General features: G+C 39.4%; 1 protein-coding gene across 3 annotated transcripts; it reads right to left on the bottom strand.

Moving 5' to 3' along the window:
- Positions 1-1255: 1255 nt before the first annotated feature.
- Positions 1256-7947, bottom strand: LOC133608638 (homeobox protein vent1-like). Of its 3 annotated transcripts, XM_061964165.1 has the most exons (4): positions 7722-7947; positions 1990-2449; positions 1679-1914; positions 1256-1590 (listed from the first exon to the last, which is right to left on the bottom strand). In XM_061964165.1, exons 1-4 carry the CDS (start codon positions 7881-7883, stop codon positions 1366-1368), a joined length of 1083 nt encoding a protein of 360 aa, XP_061820149.1. In that variant the 5' UTR covers positions 7884-7947; the 3' UTR covers positions 1256-1365. The 3 variants fall into 3 exon arrangements, with proteins under 3 accessions (XP_061820149.1, XP_061820227.1, XP_061820067.1); XM_061964243.1 differs by having other exon boundaries at positions 1679-2161; XM_061964083.1 differs by having other exon boundaries at positions 1679-2449.
- Positions 7948-17330: the final 9383 nt, after the last annotated feature.

Raw genomic sequence — 17330 nt, forward strand, 5'->3', positions numbered from 1 at the left:
CATCTAGCGTTCAGTAAGTCTGCAGCATGCATGACGTCACATGACATAGAAAATGTCATCGTTACCACAAAAACATACTTTGTTTGTCACGCAGGAAGTTGTATTTGTTCCAGGAACAGGCGCATGTCAAATGTCAGTTAATGAAAGGCAGGGCGCTCCCATGTGAGATGTTGTCACAAACTTCTTCCAAGCCCCTTCCTGCTCTGTCACTCATAAGAATATAATGAGGAAGACATCTTCATTGTCCACTGTGGCGGACAGTGTGTGCTTGTAAAACAGTTGCACTGATGGGTTTGGATCAAGGACGATATAAACATTTGTGTTTTAATTATGATGAATTTGTTATTTCGCACAACAAAATGAATACATTATTGACAAATGCATTTTCCATGAATGTTTTTTTAGTACAAAATATACATCAACAAAAACATGACCACAATTGTTTGATATGACCATGTGAAAAGTGTATAATGGGGCAGGGGTGTCCTATATGCATGTATATATTTTTTTAATATACATTTAAACCTTTAGGGAACAAATACTGACATTGTTCTCCTTTTCATGAAATGTTGCTGTACTTTATTTCTGGCCATGATTTGTGTTGTGTTCCTCCATTATTCAGGTTTTCTTTTCTTTACAGTGTATTCTATGTTGATAAAAGGGACAAGTGGTATAAAATGGATGGATACATGGATTTTTTTTTACAAATGAGTGCAAAAAAAACCTCAAGGACTTTTATGTCCTGTTTGACTTTGAGTAAGGTTAATATTGAACCACATTTTAATTGCATTCTAGATTCCATCTGGGAAAATCGCAGGCTTTTCATTCTTTGTAAATCTTCAATCAATGCTGATGAATTGAAACCATGAGATTAAATTCGTCCGCACACAAAAAGTCAGACTGTCAGGAGCCAGGCCGGAGGGTCCCCTGCTGGTGGGCGCAAACTCATCAATGCGTGCTTGAATTGCAACTAATTGTTGACTAGGATCGACGCTGTTAGCTGCTGTTTGAAGTGTAAACAGCAAGGCAGCGTTTGGTCTGTGTGCGTGTGCGCACATGCGTGCGTGTGCGTGGGTGTGTGTGTGTTAGGGGAAAAAAGCCCATCCACATAATGTTTTTTTAACACATTTCCCACCACTCTGCATCAAACATGTCGGACTAATTGCAAGTTATTACCTGATAAGCTGCAGTTATAGAAGACAGAGTCACATGCTGCATTATAAGGATAAACTTTATTTGGATAATATATATACTTGTTTTTTTATACAATTTTCGCATCAAACACAATAATATAAATTGCACTTGCTTGTTAAGTGTTTCCGTGGGAAGTCTCTTATGGGGGAAAAGTTCAGTTTTTTGTTTTTTTTAGTAAAACTGCGGGTTGTGGATCATGACTTGCTGCTGCAGGAGCATCCTCGGGGCTGCCGAGTAGAAGGCTCCAGGGCCGGGGTGGTAGTTGTGGTGCTGGGCCGCCATGGGGCGGTAGTGGCCCGGGGGGAGATGTCGGAACATCACCGGCGTGACTTGGGGGCTGAAGTCCTGCACGTCCCGCTTCAGCTTCATCCTCCGGTTCTGAAACCAGGTCCGCACCTTTAAAAAAAAGCCATCTAGTTACATTTAAGCAACAAAATAATACTTTTTTTGGTTGTTTTTTTTGACATCGTTGCTAAGTTTGTACCTGAGTTTCAGTGAGGCCCAACTTGTGCGCGATCTTCACCCTCTCGCCGGCGTCTAAGTATTTGTGCTTGTCGAACATCTTGATCAGTTTATTGATCTGCTCCGGCGTGAACTTGGTGCGCACTCGGCGCTGCTGCGGACCATCTTTGTCCGCCTCGCAGGCCTCGTCCAAGGACTGACATTCGGAGGAAGCCGCTTCGCTGTCGTAGCCGGAAGAATAGCCGCTCGTCTCTGAAACTATTTTTAAAAAAGTACATGAAAAGGACTGCAACATGATGCATTTAAAGGCGGACTGGGAGGAAAAGGACTTACTTGGTGAGCTGCAGCGTGTTGGAAGTGACATGTTGCAGAAGTCCACTGCAGGATGGGACTTTACAGGTTTGGGTTTAGGCTGCAGGTAACTTTTGCCATAGGCCGGCTGGCGCGGCTGTACCATGCAGGGAATGTGCGGCTTGCAGGCGGATCCACCCAGGTCCTTGGACCTCTGGACCAGCCAGTCCACAGAAAAGTATTTCACCATAGCAATTCTTTGTTTTGTTTTGAGCGACGTGTTAAATCCAGCAAATGTCGGAGGAAGTGAGAGGCGGCATGCAGCATCCTGGAAGCTTTTATAGGGCGTACATTTGCATATGTAGAGAGGCTTGTTAACGCCCGATCGATCCTCCTGATTAGCAGTTAATGGCTCGTTATTGAAGTCTTTGCATATCCTGGGAGTGTGTGAAGACCTGCAAGGCGCCACGCAGTCTGCCAGGGAACTTCTCATCTCGTGAATCTGCGCGCCAAGACCGAAACTGAAAGCCTGCAGCACATCTGTACTGTACGTCTACTGTACTTACTTACTGCCGTTAAGTGACTGAATACATGGTAATATGTAATATTTATTTAAGGTTGGGTTAGATATTGTAAAGCAGGGGTGTCAAACATACGACCTGAGGGCCAGATCGGGCCCTCGAACAGGTTTTTTCCGGCCCGTAGGATGAGTTTGCAGAGTATTAAAATGTACTTGAAATTTTTGAAAGAAAGAAACAGCTGTTCTAAATGTGTCCATGTCCATTTGCCATGAATTGATTAACGTTGAAAAACTTATTCGGGCGTTACAATTTAGTGGCTAATTGTACGGAATATGTACTGTACTGTGTAATCTACTAATTAAAGCTTCAATCAATCAATCATTAAAAATTCACTGGATGTCAAAATAGCAATTATTTGTAGATGATGCTACATATGTACAAAATAAACCACATGATGTTAGTACATCAGTCGAGGAAAATGAGCAAACTACATAAATAATACTGTAATTTGATTTTGATGTATATTTTCTTATGTTGATAGATGTAAAATTAACACCAATGAGTTGACTGATGAACATTATCACATAATGTATTCAGAAAATATAAATAACAACAAATAAAGATGGAATACTCCATCCATCCATTTCTACCGCTTATTCCCTTTGGGGTCGCAGGGGGCGCTGGAGCCTATCTCAGCTACAATCGGGCGGAAGGCGGGGTACACCCTGGACAAGTCGCCACCTCATCGCAGGGCCAACACAGATAGACAGACAACATTCACACTCACATTCACACACTAGGGCCAATTTTTAGTGTTGCCAATCAACTTATCCCCAGGTGCATGTCTTTGGAGGTGGGAGGAAGCCGGAGTACCCGCAGGAAACCCACGCAGTCACGGGGAGAACATGCAAACTCCACACAGAAAGATCCCGAGCCCTGGATTGAACCCAAGACTACTCAGGACCTTCGTATTGTGAGGCAGATGCACTAACCCCTCTGCCACCGTGAAGCCCAAGATGGAATACTATTAATTAAAAAAAAAAAAACAACACTATGATTTGTACATTTTCAAAATGTGCTTGTTCTATTTTTTAAACAAAGAAAACAATCTATACGGTTGTCTTTATTTTTAAGTTATCGTGCCGCGATTTTACCAGTCCGGCCCACTTAGGAGTATATTTTTCTCCATGTGGCCCCCGATCTAAAATGAGTTTGACACCCCTGTTGTAAAATATACATTTTATTTGTTGCATTTGAAACAATCAAATAATGTCTGTAATATTTAAGTTATTCAGGATATAAGGACAATATCACATTTGTAAAGTTAGCACTTTTATATTACCGTATTTTCCGCACTATAAGGCGCACCTAAAAACCACAATTTTTCTCAAAAGCTGACAGTGCGCCTAATAACCCGGTGCGCTTTATTACGATTCATTTTCATAAAGTTTCGGTCTCGCAACTTCGGTAAACAGCCGCCATCTTTTTTCCCGGTAGAACAGGAAGCGCTTCTTCTTCTACGCAAGCAACCGCCAAGGAAAGCACCCGCCCCCATAGAACAGGAAGCGCTTCACCCGCCCCCATAGAACAGGAAGCGCTTCACCCGCCCCCGGAAGAAGAAGAAAAAACGCGCGGATATCACCGTACGTTTCATTTCCTGTTTACATCTGTAAAGACCACAAAATGGCTCCTACTAAGCGATCCGGTTCATAAAAAGACGCAATCTCTCCATCCGCACACGGATTACTACCGTATTTCACAGCAACTGAACCGCACTGTGGAACGGGAGCACGTACGGTGAATATTCGCTCCACAGGGAATGAGAAGTCATCCTTCACTGTGGTTCTAGCTTGCCATGCTAACTTCCACTCATGGTGATATTCAAAAGGAAGACCTTGCCAAAAGAGACCTTTCCAGCCGGCGTCATCATAAAAGCTAACTCGAAGGGATGGATGGATGAAGAAAAGATGAGCGAGTGGTTAAGGGAAGTTTACGCGAAGAGGCCGGGTGGCTTTTTTCACACAGCTCCGAAGGCGAACACACCTTCACTAAGACGGGCAGACAGCCTCGGACGACATACGCCAACATTTGCCAGTGGATCGTAAATGCTTGGGCAGATATTTCGGTCACAACTGTGGTCCGAGCTTTCCGGAAGGCAGGATTCACAGAACAACAGCGACACTGACTCCCGATGACTTCTACGAGACGGAACCGGCCATTTTGGATCCCACGCTTGCGCAACTTTTCAATTCGGACACCGAAGACGAAGAATTCGAAGGATTTACGAATGAAGAATAACTTCAGAAGGTGAGCGCTATGTTTATTTTGTGTGTTGTGACATTAACGTTCGAGCAACATTATGTTACTATTGCTCTACACCATTTTGAATTTTACTATGTTTGTGATTGCACATTTGCGTACATTTTGGGACAGAGTTGTTAGAACGCTGGTTTTCAATATATTATTAAAGTTTGACTGAACTATCTGACTGTTTTTTTGACATTCACTTTAGCGCAGCGTTTTTTTGACATTCACTTTAGCGCAGCGTAGGCGCGGCTTTTAGTCCGGGGCGGCTTATTGGTGGACAAAATTATGAAATATGTAATTCATAGAAGGTGCGGCTAATAATCCGGTGCGCCTTATAGTGCGGAAAATACGGTATATGGATTATCATCAAACTTAACCTTTAAAATGATTGTCCAATTTGATTGTTATTTATTAGTTTAATGTGATGATTAATGAATTCATTGAGATGCAGACTATTTTAAGGATGTATTTATTTGCACTAAATCAAGGGTGTCAAACTCATATTAGATCGGAGTCCACATGGAGAAACATCTCCTCCCAAGTGGGCCGGACTGATAAAATCATGGCACGGAACTTAAAAATAAAGACAACTTCAGATTGTTTTCTTTGTTTAAAAATAGAACAAGCACATTTTGAAATTGTACAAATCATAATGTTGTTGTTTTCTTTGTTTTTTTTACAATTCCCTGTTGTGGTTAATAGTATATATACTATAGTTGTCGTTATTTATATTTTCTGAATAAATTGTGTGATAATGTTCATCAGTCAACTCATTGGTGTTAATTTTCAATCTATCAAGATCAAAAAATTATATTAAAATAAAATTACAGTATGTTGTTAATGTAGTTTGCTAATTGCACTAACATCATGTGGTTTATTTTGTACATATGCAGCATAATCTACAAAGATACAAATAATTTCTATCGCGACATCCAGTGGACACATTTAGAACAGCTGTTTCTTTCATTCAAAAATTTTAGGTTAATTTTTATACTTAGCAAACTTATCCCGCGGGCCGAATAAAACCTGTTCGCAGGCCTTACGTTTGACACCTCTGCACTAAATGGTCACTGATTGAGAAACATCATTTAATTATCTTGGGTATGAAAATATCAAGTGACAATGACAAACAAATCGATTTGACCTCTTTGTAAAGGCTATTTCATCCCTACAAGCCTGTTTCGCAGGTTTCTCTGCTCTTCAGGGGATTTTATTGCAGTGTCTGTGGTTGTTACATATATACATAGGGTACATTACATGGGGGTGTGGCCATTGTTACACAGTAGTGCCTTGCTTCTGTGCTGGCATTATGAGACCACTACATGTCCACGACAGAGGACGTAACAATGGCCACACCCACATTTAATGTATCCTTTATATATGTAACAACCACAGACACTTCAATAAAATCCCCTGAAGAGCAGAGAAACCTGCGAAACAGGCTAGTAGGGATGAAATAGCCTCTGTGTTTTTTCCTGACCTAACATATATTCCACTCTACCCTGGTATTGAGCACTGTATAATGGCTAAACCACAGAAACCTTGTCTATATACATAGTCAAGGTTTCTGTGGTTTATCTGTTATACAGTGCTCAATATATATATATATATATATATATATATATATACATATATATATATATATATATATATATATATATATATATATAATGATATAAGTAAATATATGTATATTTAATTCTTACTTTTACTTCCCCACTCCGCCAGCCATATCCAAAGTGTGGCCCGGGAGCCATTTTTTGAAATTGTAAAAATAACATTAAATTATATTATAATGACACATATCAGCGTTGTCCAAAATGCGGCCCATTGGCAATTAGTGGGCACAACTTATCTTATGACAACCCGTGGTACATAATATATGAAAAAAAACAATGTAAAAAGTGGAATAAAACAGTAAACAGCTTTAATATAACAAGAAAAAGTTCAAATATATCAGAATCAATATATCAAAATATATCAGTATATATTTTATACTCCATCGATCCATTTTCTACCGCTTGTCCCTTTATATATAATATGTAAATATTACATATATGTTGCGCGTATATGGAGAAAAATCTACTCCCAAGTGGGCCGGACTGGTAAAATCACGGCACAATAACTTAAAAATAAAGACAACATCAGATTGTTTTCTTTGCTTAAAAATAGAACAAGCACATTTAGAAAAAGTACAAATCATAATGTTTTTGGTTTTTTTTACACTTACATGTTGCGGTTAATAGTATTCCATCTTTATTTGTCGTTATTTCTATTTTCCGAATTAATTATGTGATTATGTTCATAATTTTTGGTGTTAATTTTCAATCTATCAAGATAAGAAAATGATATAAAAATCAAATTACAGTATGTTGTTAATGTATCGGTAGTTTGATAATTTTCCTCGACTGATGTACTAACATCATGTGGTTTATTGTGTACATATTTAGCATCATCTACAAAGATGCAAAGAGTTGCTATTGCAAAATCTAGTGGACACATTTAGAACAGCATTTTCTTTCATTCAAAAATTTCCCGGTTAATTTTTATACTTAACAAACTCATCCCGCGGGCCGGATAAAACCTGTTTGCCGGCCCGATCCGGCCCTCGAGCCGTACGTTTGACACCCCTGATCTAGCCCATAAGAAAAACAATGCCAACATACTGTATGGTGGTTAAGGTGGTGTTATTATTTTTTCAAATTATTTATTTGTGTTTTTAGAATGTTTTTAATAATAAAAAAACAAACATCAGTCAAGCAGGGCTACACTTTCTACATTACAGTTTGGTGTCAGACTATGCAAAATATTGACAGCACCATCCATGAAACTCACAAAGTGCAGCAATGATCAACAACGCAAATGAAAAGGCACAATTAATCAAACAAATATAGGTAACTATATGCACGCATGACTTCCATCAATGTATTTAGTTGGCTTCCTTACATTGACATGTCTGTGGCCCCCCGCTGGGCCACGGCGCCAGAGAGCCGTCCACCATTTTCCAACCTCGCAGATCAAAGGTTTTACAGTAGCGGCACGATTACAGTCCATTGTGTGAGCATTCTGATGCAAACACGCTGCAAGGACACAACGCAGGGAATACATCTGAAGCCATTGCGTGTTTAAAGGTCAATTTGCGCGTATTCAATGCATATGTCCGAATCGTGACGTCACTTTCCCCATGTGATTGTGAATTATTATCAGCTAACATGATCACGTGATCACGCCAATGAGCGACCCGCCGTGCACGAAGACGCCCCCCCCGCATGACGTCTCGGTGATCGTTTAGTTTTATGACACAGCAGATAAGAGGCTTGACTCTCTTCTCCTTTATCGAACATCTTGTCTGCGAGCAGCCGAGAGTCCCTCTGGCGGGTTTAGTCTGTTTATCACCGCGGCTTTGAAGATCCTCATTGATTCTGTTTGATAACAAGAAGAAAAGCGCGCCCCCGACGTCGCCTCCCCGCTGCGACTATTTCCTCATTGCTGACTGACAGGCTTCAGTGGGAAAGTCACCTGATTGTATTCTAATGCAGTGTTTTTCAACCACTGTGCCGCGGCACACTAGTGTGCCGTGAGATACAGGTTGGTGTGCCGTGGGAGAATGTGTAATTTCGCCTATTTGGGATAGGTTGATTGGCAACACTAAAATTGGCCCTAGTGTGTGAATGTGAGTGTGAATGTTGTCTGTCTATCTGTGTTGGCCCTGCGATGAGGTGGCGACTTGTCCAGGGTGTACCCGGCCTTCCGCCCGATTGTAGCTGAGATAGGCTCTAGCGCCCCCCGCGACCCCGAAAGGAATAAGCGGTAGGAAATGGATGGATGGGATGGATGGGTTAAAAATACTTTTTGCAAACTAGTAATAATAATCTGCAAATGTGCCGTTGTTGAGTGTCGGTGCTGTCTAGAACGCGGCAGAGTAACCATGTTGTACTTTTCCATATCAGTAGGTGGCAGCCGGTAGCTAATTGCTTTGTAGATGTCGGAAACATGGTTTGTTGTGATAACAATATGCAGACGACAGCGTGCAGGTAAAAAGGTATCTAATGCTTAAACCCAAAATAAACAAAAGGCGAGTGCCGCTAAGAAAAGGCATTGAAGCTTAGGGAAGGCTATGCAAAACGAAACTAAAACTGAACTGGTTGCAAAGTAAACAAAAACAGAATGCTGGACGACAGCAAATACTTACTGTGGAGCAAAGACGGCGTCCACAAAGTACATCCGAACATGACATGACAATCAACAATGTCCCTGCAAAGAAGGATAGCGACAACTTAAATAGCCTTGATTGCTAAAACAAAACATACAGAAGACATGAAACTTCTACAGGAAAATACCAACAAAACAGGAGAAGCCACCAAAATAAGAGCGCAAGACAAGAACTAAACACTACACACAGGAAAACACAAAAAAACTCCAAATAAGTCACGGCATGATGTGACAGTACTTTGAGACAAGAGCTATAGCATACTTGCCAACCCTCCCGGATTTTCCGGGAGACTCCCGAAATTCAGCGCCTCTCCCGAAAACCTCCCGGGACAAATTTTCTCCCGAAATTCAGGCGGAGCTGGAGGCCACGCCCCCTCCAGCTCCATGCGGACCTGAGTGACATGTCGACAGCCTGTTTTCACGTCCACTTTCCCACAATATAAACAGCGTGCCTGCCCAATCACGTTATAACTGTAGAATGATCGAGGGCAAGTTCTTGGTTTCTTATGTGGTTTTATTGTTAGGCAGTTTCATTAACGTCCTCCCAGCGCGGTAACAACACACAACAACAGCAGTCACGTTTTTGTCTGCCTAAACAGCAATGTTGTGACACTCTTAAACAGGACAATACTGCCATCTACTGTACATGCAAATGTGACAATAACATCTAGTTATTTTAGAGAGTGCAGTGCACAGCTGCGCACACAAGGAGACGAAGCAGAATGCATTATCAGAGAGGGTGTTCAGCATGGTTAGAAAAACAGTGACAGAGAATAGAGCAAGGATGGACAATTCAACCCTTAACTCAACAATGAGTAGATGAGTGTTGTGTGTGTATGTGTGTAAATAAATGAACACTGAAGTTCAAGTATTTCTTTTATATATATATATATATATATATATATATATATATATATATATATATATATATATATATATATATATATATATATATAGAATTCACTGAAAGTCAAGTATTTCTTATATATATATATATATATATATATATATATATATATATATATATATATATATATATGAAATACTTGACTTGGTGAATTCTAGCTGTAAATATACTCCTCCCCTCTTAACCACGCCCCCAACCACGCCCCCGACCACGCTCCCTACCCCCACACCTCCCGAAATCGGAGGTCTCAAGGTTGGCAAGTATGAGCTATAGTCATGCATGGTTGGTTATGGTTTGAATTCGTATCCAACACTTGCGAGAACATCTTTTTATTGTCAATATCAGCTGCTGAGTTTAATGTTTCTTTGTTTTCTGCTGGTGGCGTGCCTCCGCATTTTTTCAATGACAAAAATGTACCTTGGCTCAAAAAAGGTTGAAAAACACTGTTCTAATGTGTTCACTGATATGAAAATAACATTTTACATTTACCACCCTCACATTATTTATGTGACATTTGAATTTACAACATAATTATGCTGAATATTTGTATCCATCATTCAAGATTCAAGATTCAGGATGCTTTATTATTGTCCATTCTTTAACATGTTCAAGACACATCCATCCATCCATTTTCTACCGCTTATTCCCTTCGGGGTCGCGGGGGGTGCTGGAGCCTATCTCAGCTACAATCGGGCGGAAGGCGGGGTACACCTTGGACAAGTCGCCATCTCATCACAGGGCCAACATAGATAGACAGACAATATTCACACTCACATTCACACACTAGGGCCAATCTACTCAGTGGTCTAGTGGTTAGAGTGTCCGCCCTGAGATCGGTAGGTTGTGAGTTCAAACCCCGGCCGAGTCATACCAAAGACTATAAAAATGTGACCCATTACTTCCCTGCTTGGCACTCAGCATCAAGGGTTGGAATTGGGGGTTAAATCACCAAAAATGATTCCGGGGCTCAGCCACAGCTGCTGCTCACTGCTCCCCTCACTTGTGCATGTCTTTGGAGGTGGGAGGAAGCCGGAGTACTCCCACTGCCTCCGGGCACAACTGGATGCTCCAATGGAACTAATGATGTCAAACAATCACTAACATTGTGTAGGAATGGATGAATCAGGCTAACGTCAATGGCTTTAGCAAATCCCCAAACTCAACCCTATCTGAACATTTGAGGATGGGGGGTCTGTGCCAGCAACCAAACCAATTCAAATGAACTTCACCGATACAGAGAACAGTTGTCAAACATCCAGCATGAAGTAGCCCAGAAGATTGTTGACGGTTATAAAAAGCGTCTGGTCGAGGTGAAACTTGCCAAGGGACACTCAAACAAATTAGTTAGTGATTGGTAAAAAAATGGCAAACTCACTGGCTGTATTGACACTGCACCGATACTGTTGTTTCATAATAGTCATCCGCCATCTACTGGATTAAAAAAAGTCACTACGTTTGACCTGCAAATAAAATGAAAAGTTAGCAAATATAATTGTTTAAGTTGAACCAACAAGCAATATAAGAAGCGCAACTCTGGTCACTGAGCCAAATAGTAAACTGGAAAAAATTACATTTGCCTTTTTTGGCCCATGAAATACAAATGATTTTGATCGATGATGACGATGAAAACGGAATCAAACGCGGGCAGGCCATTTTTTCGACTTCTTTTAGTATGAGCTTTCACTGGTGAGCTGAAATAAGAACTTTCTGTTAACATAATTTGTAACTTCACAGTTAAATGAAACATATGTATATATAAATAGATTTTTTTTTTTTAAATCGACAGTGCGCCTTATAGCCCAGCGCGCCTCGCGTACAGAATAACTCAGGTTGTGCTTACCGACCTCGAATACATTTGATTTGGTACATGGTGTATTGATAAGTTTGACCAGTAGATGGTAGTCACACATAAGACACACGTGTAGACTGCAATATGACGCCAGTAAACAACACAAAAACTTAAAATGTTCCATTGAAAAAAAAGAACATTACACACGGCACTCAAAAATCTGTCAAAATGTTTTAGTACGACTTTGAAGCCGCACCGCTTGATGGATTGTCGGCCCATTTAGGCTACTGTAGTCAGAGATCCTTGTATTACTATGTTGTGTGTATAAGGACCGCAAAATGTGATGGCACCCATTAGCAGACATGTTGTCTGGTATTTTGTTTCACAATATTATGCAAAACCATCTTTTCTTATCTTCTGGTATCTGCTGATGTGTAAGTCCTGAAAATGTGCGCGCATCCACCACTGTAATTCGTGGCAACACCGTAGTCGATAAGCTTCTTCTTTTTCTCTATCTTCTTGTTATGGGACATTCATCCTCTGCTGTTGCCATTTCTAAAATAAAGTAGCATAAAGTTTTAACATATGTTTTTTTTTTTTATTAACGCTATGGAAGCGCTAAAAACTACCGGTGTAGTGAGTTTACATAATTCACCCACAGAATTTTGGTTATTAGTTCCGGTCAGACGGTTTTTCACGGGACACATTTCCGGCGTTGTTGCACTAGTGAGCCACGGATGAGGAGATGCTGCTCCGTTATTGATTGAAGTAAAGTCTGAATGTCATTAAAACAGTTAGCTCCATCTTTTGACACTTCTTCCACCCCCGTCCTTGCATGCTACACTGCTACAACAAAGATGACGGGGAGAAGACGCTGTCGAAGGCGAGCCACGTAAATAAGACCGCCCACAAAACGGCACATCCTGAAACGACTGTCAGAAAGCGACTCGAAGATGGTCTGTAAAACATAATCTATGCAACATTTTGACCAAAGAACCACCATTACATGTTATGTAGACCACAAGGAAGTGTTTTAAATGTAGAAAAAAAATCATAATATGACCACTTTAATGCGCCTTTTGTGTGAAAAAAAGACCTGAATAGACCCGCTCATCGGCAGTGTGCCTTATAATCCGGTGCGCCCTAAGGTCCAGAAAATATTGTAAGTCATTTCTGTTGTGAATTACAAATGCATTTGCAGGGAGCTTAAAAAAAATAAAAAAAAACGTTGGAAAAGTAAATTGCATCTAAACACAATACAGTAGTTTTTTTTTTAGCAGACATAAAAAGGTACAATCAAAACCAGCAGTATGTTTTTAAAAATAAAGAAATTAAACATGTCCATACAATCATTTCATGTTAATTAATAGAACATCGCACATCCCAGAATATTTTCCACCAGATGCAACATCCTGTTGTCATGTTGGCTGTGGATTGATGGCTCATAAATGTCATCTACTGACTTGATGAAATGCTCATCGTGTCACAGACAATCAGTGTTGTACCACAGAGGCTTTCGGTGGACAAAGCGGACATGAAAAGTTGACAAACAGACACATTATTCCTCAAACTGACTGATGGTTTGCATCTAGCTCTGCAATAGCAACAAAACTATTGGTTTGTGTTATTATGTCAACATATATCATCACCTGAAAATGACCAATTGAGTAATGAAAATGTTAGTTGTCACACTACCCAGAGAGAGGAACAAATACATAAATAATGCACACATATGATGGTTTATGAAGTTGTTTCTCGAACAGCAGGCATAGAAAACTAATGGGTCCCTAAAATTGTATCTACCGTATTTTTCGGAGTATAAGTCGCACCTGCCGAAAATGCATAATAAAAAAAGAAAAAAACATATATAAGTCGCACTGGAGCCCGGCCAAACTATGAAAAAAACTACGACTTATAGTCCGAAAAATACGGTAGTTCAGGTGAATCTTCCAAAGTGCAGAAATCGGATTTAACATGTTTTCTAAAAATATTATTAATATTGGACAACATGTTGAAAATGTAACTTCTTGAAAATGTGCATTTTTGTATATACATTTGTTTTTGATGAATTTCTTGTTACACAATTCTGGGGGGAAAACAATACCTTGTTATTGGGTTGGAATTGGGGGTTAAATCACCAAAAATGATTCCCGGGCGCTGCTCCCCTCACCTCCCAGGGGGTGAACAAGGGGATGGGTCAAATGCAGAGGACAAATTTCACCACACCTAGTGTGTGTGTGACAATCATTGGTACTTTAACTTTAACTTAACTTGTTATGCAAAACACAAGTGTCCACTGCCGGTTCTTCTCGTGTCCAGGCTTTAGGGACATCCCGGATTTACAGTGCATCTGGGAAGTATTCATAGCGCTTCATTTTTCCACATTTTGTTATCTTACAGCATTATTCACAAATGGAATATATTCATTTTTGTTCTCAAAATTCTGCAGACAATACCCCATAATGACAATGTGAATCATTTTTTATTTTATTTAGCATATTTATTAGTGGTAGAAAATGGATGCATAGATATTTATTAATAATTAAAAACAAAAACCACATCGACATAAGTGTTCACAGCCTTTGCTCAATACTTTGTTGATGCGCCTTTGGCAGCAATTACAGCCTCAAGTCTTTTTGAATACGATGCCACAAGCTTGGCACACCTATCTTTGGGCAGTTTCGGCCATTCCTCTTTGCAGCACCTCTCAAACTCCATCAGGTTCGATGAGAGGTGTCGGTTTCCATCCAGGATGTCTCTGTACATTGCTTCATTCATCTTAGTCTAGTCAGGGAGGTGACCAAGAACCAGATGGTCACTCTTTCAGAGCTACAACATTCATCTGTGGAGAGATGACAACCTTCCGGAAGGACAACCATCTCTGCAGCAATCCACCAATCAGGCCTGTATGGAATAGTGGCCAGACGGAAGCCATTCCTTTGTAAAAGTTTGCCAAAATGCACCTAAAAAGACTCTCAGACTACGAGAAACAACATTTTCTGGTCTGATGAGACAAAGCTTGAACTCTCTGGCGTGAATGCCAGGTGTCATGTTTGGAGAAGACCTGGCACCGCTCATCATCAGGCCGATATCATCCCAAAAGTGAATTATGGTGGTGGCAGCATCATGCTGTGGGGATGTTTTTCAGCGGCAGAAACTGGGAGACTAGTCAGGATAGAGGGAAAGATGAATGCAACAAATGTAGAGAGACATTTTGGATACAAACCAGCACTTCTTATCCAACCTGATGGAGTTTGAGAGGTGCTGCAAAAAGAAATGGGCAAAACGGCCCGTATTCAAAAAGACTTGAAGCTCTAATTTCTGTTAAAGGTGCATCAACAAAGTATTGAGCAAAGGCTGTGAATACTTATGTACATGTGATTTCTTAGTTTTTGTTTTTAATATATTCTCAAAAAAAAAATAAATAAATAAATAAATAAATTACATTGTCATTTTGTGTGTAGAAATTTGAGCACATTTTTTTTTACTCCATTTTGGAATGAGACTGTAACATAACATGTGGAAAAAGTGAAGCACTGTGAATACTTTCTGGATGAACTGAATACAAACATATAACATTGAAATAACCTACAGCCATATTAGAATGCACGCAGTAGCATGATATGATATATCATAGCAAATATTCAAAATAACTTTTTAAGGCATTAAACACTTTGATTAAATCACAAGTAAAAATAAAATGTCCTTGCGTGATAACAGGTTTATTTTAGCAGTTATTTTCAAACTATGGTACATGTACCACTAGTGGCACGCAGGCGCCATCTAGTGGTACACCAAATAATGACTTGAATAAAGGACAGTGTTTGGATTTTCCTATAATTAAACAGTGTTACTGTTCAAACTGTGTGTGATGTTTCAGTGGCCAAAAAAATTAAATATACTTGTTAAATAAAACCTTTGCCTTGTTTTTAATGAATACTTGGGCCTACTACACTACTGTGACTTAATGTTAGTTATTATGGTGGTACTTGAAGGGCCAAGTTTTTTCTGAGGTGGTAGTTGATGAAAAAATTGATGGGAAGCACTGCGTTAATCACCAAAAAAATGGTATGAATCATGTATAAACACTAGGAATGTCTTCAAAGAGTCAAAGCTTTGATAATTCTATTCAGAGGAGTCTGATTTGACTATCAACCTCACAGTCGAATCGTCTGGTGTTATTATTATTCCGTCCCCCCTCCGTGGGAGGGAGAGGAGGGGGAGTTAAGTGCCTGCTGATACAGCAGGTGTGTTGGGAGGATAGATCATTTGCATTCATCATTAGTAAAAGAGTCTCATGTGCAGACAATTAGTTTTTAGAGCATAAGAAATCATTCTTATCTGCCTACAATTTGATTTCCTATATTTAAACACAGCGTTACTGTTCAAACTACGAAATGTTACATAGGCCAAACATATTAAACATACCTCTGCCTTGTTTTTAATGAAGACTTAGGCCTACTATGATACTGTATTTTAATGTTGGTCATTGTGGTGGTACTTGGAGAGACGTTTTTTCTGAGTTGGTCCTTGGTGAAAAAAGTTTGAGAACTTCTGTTATAGAATATTAAACAATTAAATGTACGATTTATTATTTCATGGTTTCATGTAAATATGTTGAACATTTACTTTTATGACATCAGTTAGATGCATAAACAAAATATCGTATGACAAGGTAAGGATCTTTCAGCGGGTTCACATACAGAAACCTTGTGACGACTGTTACTTCATCTATTTAATCAAGTGTTTCTTTTCAGCGCAGCGCCGGAGAAACCTCACTGAACAATCCAATCTCCATCCATCCATCCATTTTCTACAGCTTGTTCCTTTCGGGGTTGCTGGGGGTGCTGGAGCCTATCTCTACTGTGTTTATTTGTCTATCAGAGTGGTTTAGCTTTTTTTGAGGTGCAAAAATGTGCAATTGCAATTTCTGTTTTGTTTACTTTAATGAAAGGCTGCAATTTATTTTGACCACACATCATACTTGCCAACCTTGAGACCTCCGATTTCGGGAGGTGGGGGGTGGGGGCGTGGTTAAGAGGGGAGGAGTATATTGACAGCTAGAATTCACCAAGTATTTCATATATATATATATATATCTATATATATATATATATATATATATCGATATAGATATATATATCTCTACATCCTGAAAATATGCAAACAAAACTGTGTTTAGATAATTGATACTTCAAACTTGCATAAATAAATATTAAGGAATATAACATAACTTGTCTTCTGAGAGTTTCAAAATGTAATGAATAAAATGCTAAAGTTGTTGATAAACAAGCAATTATTTTAATAATTAAATATGGTCATTTTAAATGAATTATTATGATAATTTAAAATCAATTATTTGAAATATGTTTATTTTAATGTATAATTCTATGGCTGGATGTAATAAGGAGTCACGAAAAAATACAAATAAAAATACAATTAATGTTGATGTTTTTAGCAAAATATAGTACAAATGTATTTAGTTTTTTTTTTTTTTAATTAATAAATATATTTAATTAACGCAATTTATCTCTAGTCTGGATGATTTAGTTCTTGTCACCCTGTTGTCCTCCCGTCATGAAAAAAGGCTGTCCTCACTGAGGTCCACATGGAGCTGGAGGGGGCGTGGCTTCCAGCTCCGGCTGAA

Source organism: Nerophis lumbriciformis, linkage group LG02 (genome assembly GCF_033978685.3).
Source record: "Nerophis lumbriciformis linkage group LG02, RoL_Nlum_v2.1, whole genome shotgun sequence".
Lineage (NCBI taxonomy): Eukaryota > Metazoa > Chordata > Actinopteri > Syngnathiformes > Syngnathidae > Nerophis > Nerophis lumbriciformis.